Raw genomic sequence first — 13,764 nt, 5'->3', positions numbered from 1 at the left:
TCAGCCCTAAATATTAAAATGTAATGAAAATTGCAGTGGATGTAACCGTTTCAGAACTGTTGTTCTAATTATCTGCTCAGCTGATTCTATGCCTTAAAAACTGGTTAAATAAATCTACTTTTCAGATTTTTATTAGACCATTAGTGATATTCCACTTCCTGAGCAATGTGCAGCAACACATAATTATCCACTTTCACAGTTGTTATCCTGGAAATGTGTGTTTCTCCAAATTATGTTCACTTCTGTGTAAATATGATTACCCAGAGTACCTGTCATTATCAAAAACATTTTATGAATTATTAATTAAGAAAACAAATAGTTCTTATGTGAATGCTGACTCATCCATAATCCGTAGTCAGGTGACTATTCAGTCACCTCAGTGAAATTACTTACATGAGTAGGATTTGCAAGGTTGAATCCAAAATAAAAATGAATCAAAGTATAGGAACCTGTGCCAACCATGTAGCTTAACAGCTATCTTCCAGATGGAGCAGAGAACAAAAACCCAACAAAAACAATTACTCTTGCACAAACTTTCCTAATAGTATACCTTGTAGGCCTAGTTCTGCTATTCTTCCTCATGTTGAATAGTGATTTCTCTGTGAACAATTCTGTAGAAATCAGAAGAAATACTGTAGAATGACATACTACTTGGCATGAGTAAGGCCTATAGAACAAAGTCCTTTTAAAGGACTGTGTGGAAAGTTTTCCTGCTTAATGAAATAATAAATTTTTCAGGAAGCGACTCTTCAGCCCCAGTTGCCCCTACCTCTCCCCTCCAGTGAAACGAGAAATTGAGAAATAGAAAAATTGGGGCTGAAGACAACATGGCTAGTGGGGGCCCATTGCTAGTGCTGGGCTCTTCAGCCCCAGTCCACTCTATCACCCTGCTTTTGTGAGAGGAAGAGAGGAGAGATAGACAGGACTGCGGTTAGAGAGTTTGAATCCCAGTGGTGGAGAACCAGGGTCTTTCCTCATTCTCATCCTGCCCCACTAGAATTCCTCTGCCCTCTTCAGTGCCCTTTGGCTAGAAAACTGCACCTGGAAATGTTTCAACTGGGGGACACAGGGGTTGTATGTATGTCCTATAGCTGCAGCATTTCCTTTTTTAACTGTTTACAAGTAAGTTTCTCTTGGAAACATTTCAAAAGTTACTTCGGTCTGATATGATGCAGGAAACTGACTACTGTTACTACTTTGCTACCATTTTAGATAACAATATTTACTTTATTTTTTCTGTTGGCCATGAATCCATTAAAAGCTAATTTAAACTTCATTAGTTATTAATACAAAGGTTTTATATTTGTTTTATGCTTTCCATCCTGAAGGATTCAGAGGTTTTCAGGTGTTATATACACAAAATACAACACAGAAAGGCAGCGATTTCCATTATAAAAAATGACAGCCAAAAGGCACAAATTGTGTGCTGTCTAATTTTCTCTTTTGTGTAATACTCATCAGCTTAGTATCTTTTGTTCTGGGTAGTTAAAGCCCAACAGTAAGGCTACTGGAAAACTATTAGGGTCGATATTAGACTACACTTTACACTAGAAGAGAGAGATCTTCCCTAGTTGGTTTCTTGTCACATCCTTCTTACCAATTCCTCTCTTTCTTTCTTCCAGTTTGCATATGCATTTATACTGTTGAAAGCAACTTAATGACTTAATCTTAGTTTTCTATATCTCAAAAAAGTGGTGGTTATTGTACTACCATCCTCCTTCTACGTTTGTTTGTATGACCTATGTCTGGATGTTGAGGGCCAAATAGTACCCAGGGCAAGGGACAGAAGTTACACATAAACTGGTTTAAGTGACCAGAAACTGGCTTAAACCTGTAATGGAATAGAAGTTCAGTGTGCATAAGCCAGTTTTAAAATGGCTGAAACTGGTTTAAGATAAACCTGGGTGCATCAGACTTAACTGGTCAAACTAGTTTATGAAAGTTCAGTCCCAGATCCCTTCCTGGCTCAAGTTAAATAAAAGTCACCCAGCATTTTGGAGCCTTGGGCTAAGCTGTGCTGTCTGCTCCAGAGAACAAGGCTGGTCTTGCCCCTCTGCTCCCTAACTGGAGCAGTGAGGCCTGGCTGACAAGGGGGTGGGAGGCACAAGCCTGACTGGGGATGCAGCCCAGTCTACGGTGGGGGCACCCCCCCTGCCCCAGGCAAACCCCAGCTGAGGTATGGGGCCAGGAAGGAGGGATAAACTTCCCTTCTCCTGAGTACAGAGGTTCTCCACCATGCTTACTTAGTGCTGGCTGCAACTATGAACTACAAATCCCAAAGGCACCTGGAATCAGGAGTGATAAACAACCCTGCAGAGTCCTGTTGCCATGATTGTGGACTGCAAATCCCAGAGACCTTTGGGGGCAGAAGGAAGAGGAAGTGAACACACAGCCCATGCTGACTATGGGCCAGAGAGCCATGCTCTAGCACCCCCTGGCTTCTGGCTTGAGCCTCTGCAGGCATGTGGCTTCATTTCTGGAATCAAAAATGAAACATAGAATCATAGATTAGAAGGACTGGAAAAGACCTGTAAGATCATCAGGTCTGTCCCCTGACATGGGTAGAGGTAATTTAGTTCAAACCAACTCCACAAGGTGCTTGTCCAGCCTCCTCTTGGACACCTCCAGGGATGGTGACTGCACCACCTCTGCTGGGAGTGTGCTCCAGATTCTAGTTAGCCTTATGAAAAAGAAGTTTTTCCTTATGTCTAGCCTAAATTTTTCCTCAACTAACTTGTGCCCATTGGACCTCGTCCTCTCAAGGGGTGCCTCTCTGAGGAGCTGCTCCCCTAGATCCTGGTGTTCACCCCTGACATACTTGTAGGCAGCTATCAAGTCACCTCTCAGTCTTCTCTCACTCTGGGAACAGGCCCAGTTCCTGGAGTCTCTCCTCATTGGGCCTATCTGCCAGGCCCCTGATCATGCAGGTGGCCCTTCTCTGTACTCTTTCAAGCATATCCACATCCTTCTTTAAGTGCGGTCTCCAGAACTGGACACAGTACTCCAGCTGTGGCATCACCAAACCTAAATAGAGGGGGAGGAGCATCTCTCTAGATCTATTTGCAACACATCAGCTGATGCATGTCAGAGTTCTATTTGCTCTGCTGGCGATTTCATCACTCTAATGACTTAAATTAATGCTTTGGTTGATTGTCAGCCCCAGGTCCCTTTGAGATGCAGTGTCAGCCAGTGGGCCACCACCCATCGTATAGTTATGGTGAAGGTTCTTCCTACTCAGATGAAGGACCCGACTCTGTTGAACTTCAGCTGATTCCCCTTGACCCATAGGACCAGCCTGTCAAGGCCATTCTTGGTAATTGCTCTTCCCTTAGATGTGCTCACATTTCCCCACAGCTTGGTGTCATCTACAAACTTAATCATTGTGCTTCTTGCTCCCTCATCTAGCTCATTGATTGAGTGTCTGTTCATTTGCTTATTGGTTCAATATTTGTGGCTTAGACTAATCTACAAAGACTGAATCAATTCAGCATTGGGCTTTTTGACTGTCTATAGTTAGCCTAGGAGGTAGAGGTTCAGTTGGGGAGTAGTAAGGAACTCCTTTGTCAAAATGGGGAACACCTGGTTGAGATACCTCCTGTGCTCCTCCAGCCAGTTTAGCTGTGCAGTGTGAAGGGAAAAAAACAAAGCTGCATCTTTTTCTATGATCATTGTTTCTACCTTTGAAATGGTTAGCACCTTCAGGGGTATTAGTCTGCAGCAGTTCCTATTTTAGTCAGCTGTCACGTGCACAGAGTGGAAAAGGAGAGAAGGCTGAACACCTGTCCAAAGGTGAGGTTTAAGGATCTGAAAGGTGGTAACCTTGTCTACCTTTTAAGTTTCGTACTAGAACATCATACGTATGTGTTTTTGAGATCAAGTGTGCTATATGCTGGGTTTATTTCATTCTTGTCCACTCTGGATTGTATGTTCCTGAGTCTGCAGAAAAGGTGTTGATTTTGTAGGTCACCTCCTTTGTTCATTCACAAAATTACTCAGGTATTTAAATCAATAATTCTGAGTTTGTTGATGTCTGATGGCAGGGATTTCTATTTAGCATAAGAAAAAAATGCAATTTTTTTGAGGTGTATTCTGGTGGAGATCAGATGTATTAAATCTGCTAGCAGGAAGAATTGGAAGTCCTTGCACAATCACAGAACTGATGTGATTGGAGTAACACAGACTGGGTGGGATAGCTCACATGACTGGAGCACTGTCATGGATGGGTATAAACTGTTCAGGAAAGACAGGCAGGGGAGAAGAGGGGGAGGAGTTGCATTTTATGTAAAACAGCCATATGATTGCTCAGAGCTCCAGTATGAAACTGGAGATAGGCCTGTTGAAAGTCACTGGGTTAGAATCAGAGGAGAGAGCAGCAAGGATGATGTTGTGGTGGGGGGCTGCTATAGACCACCAGACCAGGAGGGAAGGGCTAGATGAGGCTTTGTTCAAACAGCTATGGGAAGTTCTCTGATCCCAGGCCCTGGTTCTCATTGGGGATTTCAGTTACCCTGACATCTGCTGGGAGGGCAATACAGCAATGTGCAGGCAATTCAGGAAGTTTTTGGTGCGAGTGCTGGAGCAGCCAACTAGGGACTGTTCTCTTCTTGACCTGCTGCTCACAAACAGGAAAGAAATGGTGGGGAATGTAGTAGTAGATTGTAAGTTGGGTGGCAGTGACCACAAGATGATTGAGTTCAGGATCCAGAAGAAAGGAAGGGAGGAGAGCAGCAGAGTAAGGACCCTGGACCTCAGAAAATCAGACTTCAACTCACTCAGAAATCTCAGGGACAGGATCCCCTGGGAAGCCAGTCTGAGGGTAAGAGGAGTCCAGGATAGCTAGCTGTACTTTAAAGAAGTCTTATTGAGAGTGCAGGAACAAACCATTCCAATGTGCAGGAAGACTAGCAAGTATGGCAGAAGACCAGCTTGGCTTAGCAGGGAACTCTTCAGTAAACTAAATCACAAAATGGAGGCTTATAAGAAGTGGAAACTTGGACAAACAACTAGGGAAGTGTATAAGAGTATTGCTCAGGCATGCAGGGATGAAATTAGGAAAGCCAAAGTGCAATTGGAGTTGGAGCTAGGATGAGATGTGAAGGGTTTCAAGAAGGGTATCTACAAATATGTCAGTAACAAGAGGAACATTGGGGAAAGTGTGGGCCCCTTACTGAATGGGGGAGGCAGCCTAGTGACAGAGGATTCAGAAAAAGCTAGAGTACTCGATGCCTTTTTCATGTCAGGGGACAAATTGGAATGAATCCACCAGAGGGCAAATGGTGGGGGACCTTGGGCGCATAATTTAGGAAAGGCTGAGAGACCTGAGATTATTTAGTTCCAAGAAGTGAAAACTGAGGGGGGATTTAATAGCAGCCTTCAACTACCTGAAGGGGGTTTAGAAAGAGGATGGAGGTAGACTGTTCTCAGTGGTGGCAGATAACAGAACAAGGAGCAATGGTCTCAAGTTACAGCAAAGGTACTTTAGTTTAGATATTAGGAAGACCTTTCTCACTGGGAGAGTAGTAACACACTGGAATAGGCTCCCCAGAAAGCTTGTGGACTCTCCATTCTTGGAGGTTTTTAAGACCCAGCTAGACAAAGTCTTGGCTGGGAATATTCCTGTTTTGAGCAGAGGGTTGGACTAGGTGACCTCCTGAGGTCCACTTCTAACCCTCATTCTATTCTAAAGTTTGAATTTGACCATCTGATGACAGTTCTAATAACATATCCTTTCTGGATCATTGTAAAGTTAGTTAAATTCAGCAAAAAAGATTTTGCAAAAATAATTATTCAGAAAAATGGAATAATAGTTCTTATTTATCAGTGGTTGAAGGCAGAAAGACATGGCATATGTATGGTATGCAATCATCTGCTATAACTACATTTTATAAGGTATTCTTGCTAATGTGTATAGTTTATTCATTTTGAGACTGCATTTCATTGCACCATGTAATTATCTTTAAAAGTTGCACAAATTCACAGTTTCAGTTATGTAGGAGGTGGGCACATTGGGGGGATATATGAGAGTGCAACTTTATATCAGCTTTTCTGTGTAGTGTTAAGACATAAATGTTCGAGTATTCATGATTTAATACAGTGGGGCTGTCCAAATGGCAGCTCATGCGCTGCATATAGCCCATAAGGGGCAAGTTATGATCTCTGGGCTGCTGGCTGGCTACCACTCTCCCAATCACTCTAGCTGCAACAACAGGTGCAGTCTTCTGGCTCCCCTGCCCTCCTCTGGCTTTTATAATCTGTGCCCATCCTAGAAGAAAGGGTGGCATGGCATGTGGAGCTCAGGGTGAGAACAGGGCTGTACCACATATTGCAGCAATCAGGGGCAGGTTGCCCACGTGGGTGTGCACTTCAGTGGGAGAAGAATAAAAATATGCCATGTAGTAAGGGGCCAGTTTATGGCCTGGAGGCTTGTAAATTGCCACTGGTGCAGCTCTCATGATGTACAGCCTCACAGGGCCACTTAGAAGTTGGACAGCCCTGTAATACAGTATAAAAAGATTTTAAATTGCTTGATTACATTAAAGAGCTCTGTTTAGTGCAACATACCCAGGGCTGCCTGGGCCTTGCTACTTTGTTAAAAACAAAAAGAAGACTTATGTGTCCAGGTTCTAGAGCTGCATAGCAAAAGAAACTAAATGACTGTCATGTATCTTATCTTTCTAACTCTCTCCTTCATCTTTCACTATGCCACAGTAGTACAAATTGTGGAAGCTCCTGCAATCTTCAGTCTGAAATAATTTTTGGAAGAAAAAACAAGGTTTCCCCCATTTCATTATTTAAAAAATATATATTCAGTCAAAGACATAGACTGTGCTATGTCTTCTGAGAGAATTCAATAGTGTTACACCTTTCACGGCTGTTATTTGCCTTTTTTAGTAGAGAAAAATAAATCTCTCTCTCCCGCTCTCTCCCCTCTCTTTGAAATAGTCACCTAACACTTTTTAAGACCAAGCCAATACATTAAAATACCTTCCTCTGCCATTGAGTATTTGGTTACCTTGAAAAGAACTCTCCAACATCCTGCCCATGAACCTGAAAATTATTAAATATGGTATCTGGGTATAGGGGGCAAATTTCTATGCTGCTATGCACAGAGGAATACTGTTTTGCCAAAGTGCATTTAATTATAGATAGTCCAAAAATCATTAGCTGTAGTCATGAAGTTGGGCTAGAAAGAACCTTAGTTTTTATATTTTAAGTAAATGAAATAGTTATTTATGAAAACATCAGAAGCCTTCTGTAACATCTATATTAAATATTTTTTTCAAGCTGTGATTTAAGGATATTTATTTCTACAGTCAGCCATACCAAGATCGTTTAACTCTTTAAATTTTTTAAGATTTGTCAGAGTTTTGAGGGTCTTGAGAAGTGTAGAGGTATATTTTAAAGGCTGCATAGAAAAAATTAGATCATAATTACCATGATAACAGCCTTTGAATATCTTCAGTGAAGGTCTGCTTACAGAATAAATCAGTTACAGAACACGAGATTTTGGAAAAGTGATACAATGAGTTGCTCTTGAAGCAGAATTGATGTGGTTTTGATGTGGTTTAACATGAAACCTCTCTCTAAAAAGTACTGAGTTACCAGTCGCTTTAACCCAACCAACTTATTAATACCAGTTCTCCTTTATTTTGAAAACTTACTGAGTGGTCCATAAATGCACTTAAAAATTCAGAAGTGTGCTTACATAAAACTATAGGTATGAATATAAAAACTGGTGTTTGTTTGTTTTAAATTGTCCTATATGGGCAGCTTTTTAAACTTAGCTCGTGTGGAATCTTTCATCTTCAGAATATATAGAGAAAAGCAATGGAAAATCAGATGTTCAGTTAAGATTTTTATCAGTAAGTTTTTTTAAATTACACAACACACTTTTATATCACATAATCTTTTATCTTGACCCTTAGCATAGGAAACAGTACTGAAGAAACCATCTTTTGTGCAAAATGAAGAATTTACTTTTTATTTTCTTGCCTAATATACAGTTCGGTGCTTTTTATAATAGTGTTTGAAGCAAAGTGGGTTTTTTTGTCTGTTTGTTTTTTTGGTTTTTGGCCCAAAAATAAAGTTACAGTTAAACTAGGTTGATAATCATTCATGTCAGTGCACAAAATAATGGATTATGCTAGATCATTAAAAGGCCATTACTGGTTTTCTCTTAGGCTGAAACTAGGGCTAGATACAGACATTACACCCATCTCTCTTAGTAGGCAGAAAGCACTGTGAAGCCATAACTGAACAGACATTCACAGCACTTAGAGTGCTTCAAAAATGGGAGATCATGCTCTAAGAGTTAACCCTCGATGTATGAAGTATTAGCTTAAAGCGCTTTCTGTTAGAGCATTTTATCGAATGTCTGTGCCAGAACCCATTGAGGGTTAACTTAGAGTGCAATTGCTGCCATCTCAAACAGCGTTGTGTAGGGCTTCCCTCTGGCCTTGATCAGAGCTCCTGGGGTCTGCCTGAGCACCGGGCTGGCCCTTCCGCCTCACCTGTCACTTCCCTGAGTCAGTGACAGCCTTTGATCCCAGCTCCATGTGCAGGCCAGTCAGAGGGTGAGGTGCGGAGAGGGGGGTTTCTGTCTCTGCAGCCACCCCAGCCCTATGGCATGCCTCAGCCCACTTGGGGAGGGGCTACAGTGAAAGGAGTCCGGGGACTTTCTCCCAGCAGCCACATGGGCTGGGTCCACACAGCAGAGAGGGTCAGTTTCCCAAAGCTCCTTGCTGCAAGCTCCTCTTCCCCCACCCCAAGCTTGTGGGCATGGTTGTGGTCTGTATGGCAGAAAGGCTTCATTTCCCCAGCCTCAGGCAGGAGCCTAGGGAAACAGAGCCACATGGATCCACATGAAGAAAGTGCCACCAAATCCACTATTGTCAAATCCTGGTGGCATTGGGATTTAGCAACACTAGAAGAAGGACACGCCAACAGAGGGCACTGATCCTCTCCTATTTTCCCTCTCTACTTTTCCCTCACTGCTAGCAGTTCTAACACCTCTTCCTACAGCAGTATTTCCCATGAGGCTACTGAATTATATGCACAGGGAGCAAATTTTATCAGTTATGGCTCTAATAATAAAGACAGGTCCATTAGACAGAGCAATATGGATTACTTAGTATAAAGTAGGATTGGTGAAAAACATGCATCTTAAAATACTGATGCCAAATCACATATTTTGGAACAAGGAATACAGGCCACACATTTAAAGGATAAGTGATTACATGTTGAAAAGCATGGACATAAGACCTAAGATGTAAAACATTAATGGCTGACCTTCCAGTGCAATGTGATAGTTGTTTTACAGCCATTACATTTAGATTGACCTAACTAGGGTGTGGTCAATCTAAGTGCCAATCTGTGCTGATGTTCAGGGAAGCTAAATTGGGCACAGAATAGTGGGCCTTATCTAACTTAGTTCATCTGTGAACTAAGATCTGGAATGGTTTAGCTGAGGGGTTGGCAACCCCCAGCATGCATGCCAGTGCATGGCATGTGAAGCCATTTTGCTCAGCGCACCACAGCTGGCCTGGACTCTGGGCAGGCCTCTGACAGTGGCCATGGAGCCTGGGCTACTTACAGCAGGCAGAGGGGAGGCTGCAAGTGGCTTCCCTGGGGTCTGTGGAGCCTCAGTCCCGCTCTCTGCTGGTGGCAAGTGTATGTGTGCCTCGTGGTGGCCGGCCGGGAAGGGTCTGGGGCTGTGCTGCCACAACAAGGATTGGTGCTCCCCTGCAATTTGCCCTGAGCATTCCAGCATCTTATAGGTCAAGGTTGTGGGGGGTTTTGTCACTCTGGGCTAACCCAGGGGTCAGCAATGTTTTTGATCAATCTGCCAAACATCTGCACCCATTTGAAGCACAGCCCCAGGGCTAGTAAAGCCCACCTGCTTGTTCCACTCCTGGGGTTGTGCTCCTCCTACCCCTAAACCTAACCAGGCTATTTTTAGCTGCCTAACCCCTGCATATCTGCCATCTCCCCCCCCCAATCTTGTGGACCCACTATCCTCCTTGATTACCTTCCCCCTACCAAGTTACTTACACTGGGTTCCCAGCGCAGCTCCCAGCACTGGCAAACGTGCACAAGCCACTTCCAATTTATGATCATGCAGCTTAAACTAAGCCATGTGGTTGTAGATCAGGTGCAGTGAATGTCTGCACATGCCCTTAGGGAGCAGATATGATAATGTACCAACAGGAATGTCAAATAAAAATAGGGAAGTCATTACTGAGAGAGCACATATGAGACCTCTAGCAACATATAAAGTTTAGTTGTTGTATCGTCATTTTACAAAGGATGTTGACAAAATGGGTTGGATTGCAGAAAAGAGCTGGAAGAATAAAGGAAGTCTTATTACATGATCATGATGGTCTCTTCTATCCTTAAATCTGTGAAAGAAATAGTTTATTTATGGAACTGAAAGAAAATCGAAGCACATCTTTGTTAGGTGGATTATAAAGCAGCAAACAGCATCCAAAAATTAAAGGTTCCTACCTCAGATTAGAGAAGATTGAGAGTCTCTGCACTGGCCAGTGGAGGGACCCCTGTGCATATGTCAGTGTCTAGAACCTCTTCCACAAAAGACAAAGGGAAATAAAAGAAAAAATACAAATTCTATACAACTGCTAAATTTTGCATCACAAGAAAAACTTATGGATAGTCTTCAGTACAGTATAGCAATTTTATAGAGCAATTGTTACATTCTTTGAAAAGAGTTAAATGGAAGTGTTAAGGAAGATATAGACTATAAGAGATTTTTTCCCCATTTGGTTTACAAAATATGGTTAACACATATGTCATATCAGATTATATGACACCAGTAGAAGTTAGTATGCAAATTTAAATGTAAATGCATCTGAGAACATGTTCTCTTAATTGCTACAAAATCATTTTACCTGAGAGACTGTATTATTTTTTAGTTATTTTAATATTTGTAGAAAACAGAAATAACATTCTGAAAAAGGATAAGAATCTGCCTGGTAGCTCATCAGCCCTGAGCCTTCTCACAGATTTCATTTTCAAAGCTGCATCTCTTAAGCCCTGTCTGCTTTTTAAACATTTTGTATAAATATACCCTGTCTGATAGAGCCATAAAGTCATCTTTCTTGCTGTTGCCTATTTACCACCCTTTCCTGAAACCCCCACCTTTGAATTATGTGTAAACGGAACATTTATTTTTGCTACTAAAAGGTGCGAAGTCATTTGAATATGATCTTTAATGTCTTCCTGTAGTCTGAACTACCTCTGTGTGAGCAAGTAATGAGTGCATGTTGTCTGTTCAATGCAGATGTTTGCAAATACCATTTTGCGTTCCTAAAAAACTGGCTTATTTTTAAAAATCAAAGATACATTCATGTATAGTGTCCGTTTACATACACATCAGTTTTACATCAAAGATTTTGTTTTATTGGCGTCAATTATAAAAAAGCTTTTATCATTTCTCTAGTTTAGCTTTTGAATACAACATGTAGAGACTGAGAGCAAATGTAAAATATCACACTTACAATTAGTACTTCTTTTTTAAAGTCTTTTGTCTGAAGATAAGACAACACAGGCTTATTGTACTGCATTCAATGTGTTGTGTTAACAGTCAAACTACGTTCAAAGTGACTGTATTTCTGTAGGCTACATCACAAATCCTTTTCTTCCTTTTATGTTTACAATTTATAGTATATCTAAAAAAGGCTATCAAATTAAAACAAAATGTTGATTTCCTGTGACAAGTTTCTTTCTATCAGATGGGACAATGTTAAAATGTTGCATTTGCAGGAAATCAATTAATTCTGAGCAATAGTAAGAGTTAATATAGCTGTCAGTAATTGAAATGATAACATAGCAGTATCCGACATAGCTATAAGCAGAATAGAAGACATGCTTCAGGTTAGTCAGAAGAGGTCCTCTGTATTACACTGTTCTTGCTTGCTTGAAATGAAACTGTATGTTATTGGTTAACTGGAATACTTAGCATAATCACTTTGCTAGGCTGTGGTAGAGGGAGGTGATTATCACTGAGAACAGATGGGCAGGTCCAAAGCATTGCCAGATTCTGCACAAGCTCCATTTACTGTTGGTTCTAGCTTTCTTTTCTTCGGCAATTCTAATTTTTAATCCTTCTGCATGTTACAAAGGTTGGGCTGAACTAAAGGTGAGCAACTGATGACCTTACAGGTTACCTTCCAAATATAGTAGTGAGGAATTCAAAACGCTGTCGCTGCACATCTGAATGGATGGGACAGATTTCATTACAGTTGCCTCTCTAAATGCATGAAAGGATTTATCTGTAAGCTTAGCACTCTACTCTACTCTGCACCAGTAGCTCCTTGTGGATTGTATTGCGTCTGTGATCAGCAATGATATTCTCAGATATGAGCACTGTCTCTGGATCCCCTAAGGTGCATCCTCCTAATGGGACCCGCTTTTATACTTTTCAGGTAAGTACACCCTTTTTTTAACTCCTAAAAAACTTTGGAGGAGAATAAGCTAAATAGAGTAAGACACGAATGCGATGTTTAGCATTTATTTGTTCAGGAGGAAAGAATTTTTTCCTGTAACTTAAGACAAAAGTGCATCAACCATACAGTTGTTACAGATTTTCGTCTTATGGTTCATTAGATTTTGTAATTTTTGAGCTGGAGCTGAATGAAGCATTCCTACACAGTAAACTGTAGATTCTTTCTTGACATCATCCAAAATTATAAATTGTAAAATTCAAAAATATTTTTGAAACTTTGGGTACTGTACCTGTCTTAAAACAGAAATGCTATTTTAAAATTCTAAACATAGGCTAATCATGTCTAGTTTTTTATTTTGATTCATTTTGATAGCAATAATGTGTGAGCAACTGACAGCACAGCAGGAAGCCATTGCTAGGTATATTAAGATTTTCAGTTTGCAGCCAAGTTTAACCTCAGTCAGGTGAATGGTCTTCTGAACTATAGCTGAAGGAAAGAGATGATTAATAATTCTATTATATGTCTGATATAGAAGACTATTCTATCTAACCACATTTCAGTGGTGTTTAAAACATTTCATGTATTTATTCAATACCTTTAGTCTAGAAAAATAGTTACCTTCACATTGAAGGTTTGACAACCCCTCTTCTCCCCCCCCCCACACACCTGCACCCTACAGCACTCTAGCTGAAAATAACAGTTCAAATACACCATTTCTTAAAGTGACAAAATCTCTTTTCCAATCAGCTAATATGGTCAGGATTAAAAATATAAATCTTCATTTTTGATCATATATCAATCTTGTCTTTCCAGTTATTGCATACTATTCCAGAATATAGGTTTTTAAATCTGTAACAGAATATGAATAAATTCTCAAACAATATGATGAAACTAAAAGTTGCTAATAAAATGCACAACATGCTTCTCCACACACAGTGTATTCATTGAAGTTGAAAGGTCTGAGATGTACATTTATTTTTAGTTTGTATTTCTTTCCTCTTTTAATCAACTTTTTAAAATCATGCCATCCTGCCCCTCTTTATATTTATATTTACTGATAATTGAGGGCTGTGCTGAAACATAGCCTAACAGTGGTGATCTGCTGATCCTGGCAATGATTCAGAGACATGAATGCCCCAGGGCTCTTCCTCTACAGAATAATGACTACTTTTTTGCACACCGAGATCTAAATATTCTGTACAATCTCCTGTAGCTGTGCTATTTTGCATAGCTCTTGACGTCAGAGATTTTTTTTCCGAGTCTCTCAAGTTTAAGGGGTAGATACACTCAGTGTGATTGGTTG

At 40.8% G+C, this 13,764-nt stretch overlaps 1 protein-coding gene across 4 annotated transcripts in view; it reads left to right on the top strand.

The window, feature by feature from the left end:
• The window catches only part of PPFIA2 (PTPRF interacting protein alpha 2), an 854,871-nt gene that overhangs the window by 200,009 nt on the left and 641,098 nt on the right, over positions 1-13,764 (top strand). For 2 of the 4 annotated variants that reach the window (XM_019514804.1, XM_019514803.1), the window contains exon 1: positions 12,360-12,440. The exons of the other annotated variants lie outside the window; for them this stretch is intronic. In XM_019514804.1, the coding sequence (XP_019370349.1) occupies positions 12,360-12,440 (81 nt within the window). Of the gene's footprint in view, positions 1-12,359; positions 12,441-13,764 lie in introns of those variants that run through there. 4 annotated transcript variants of the gene reach the window in all.

Source organism: Gavialis gangeticus, unplaced genomic scaffold, assembly GCF_001723915.1.
Source record: "Gavialis gangeticus isolate Ggan-Ray unplaced genomic scaffold, GavGan_comp1, whole genome shotgun sequence".
Lineage (NCBI taxonomy): Eukaryota > Metazoa > Chordata > Crocodylia > Gavialidae > Gavialis > Gavialis gangeticus.
The sequence above is the reverse complement of the archived record's forward strand: the minus strand, read 5'-3'. Positions and strand labels throughout refer to the sequence as shown.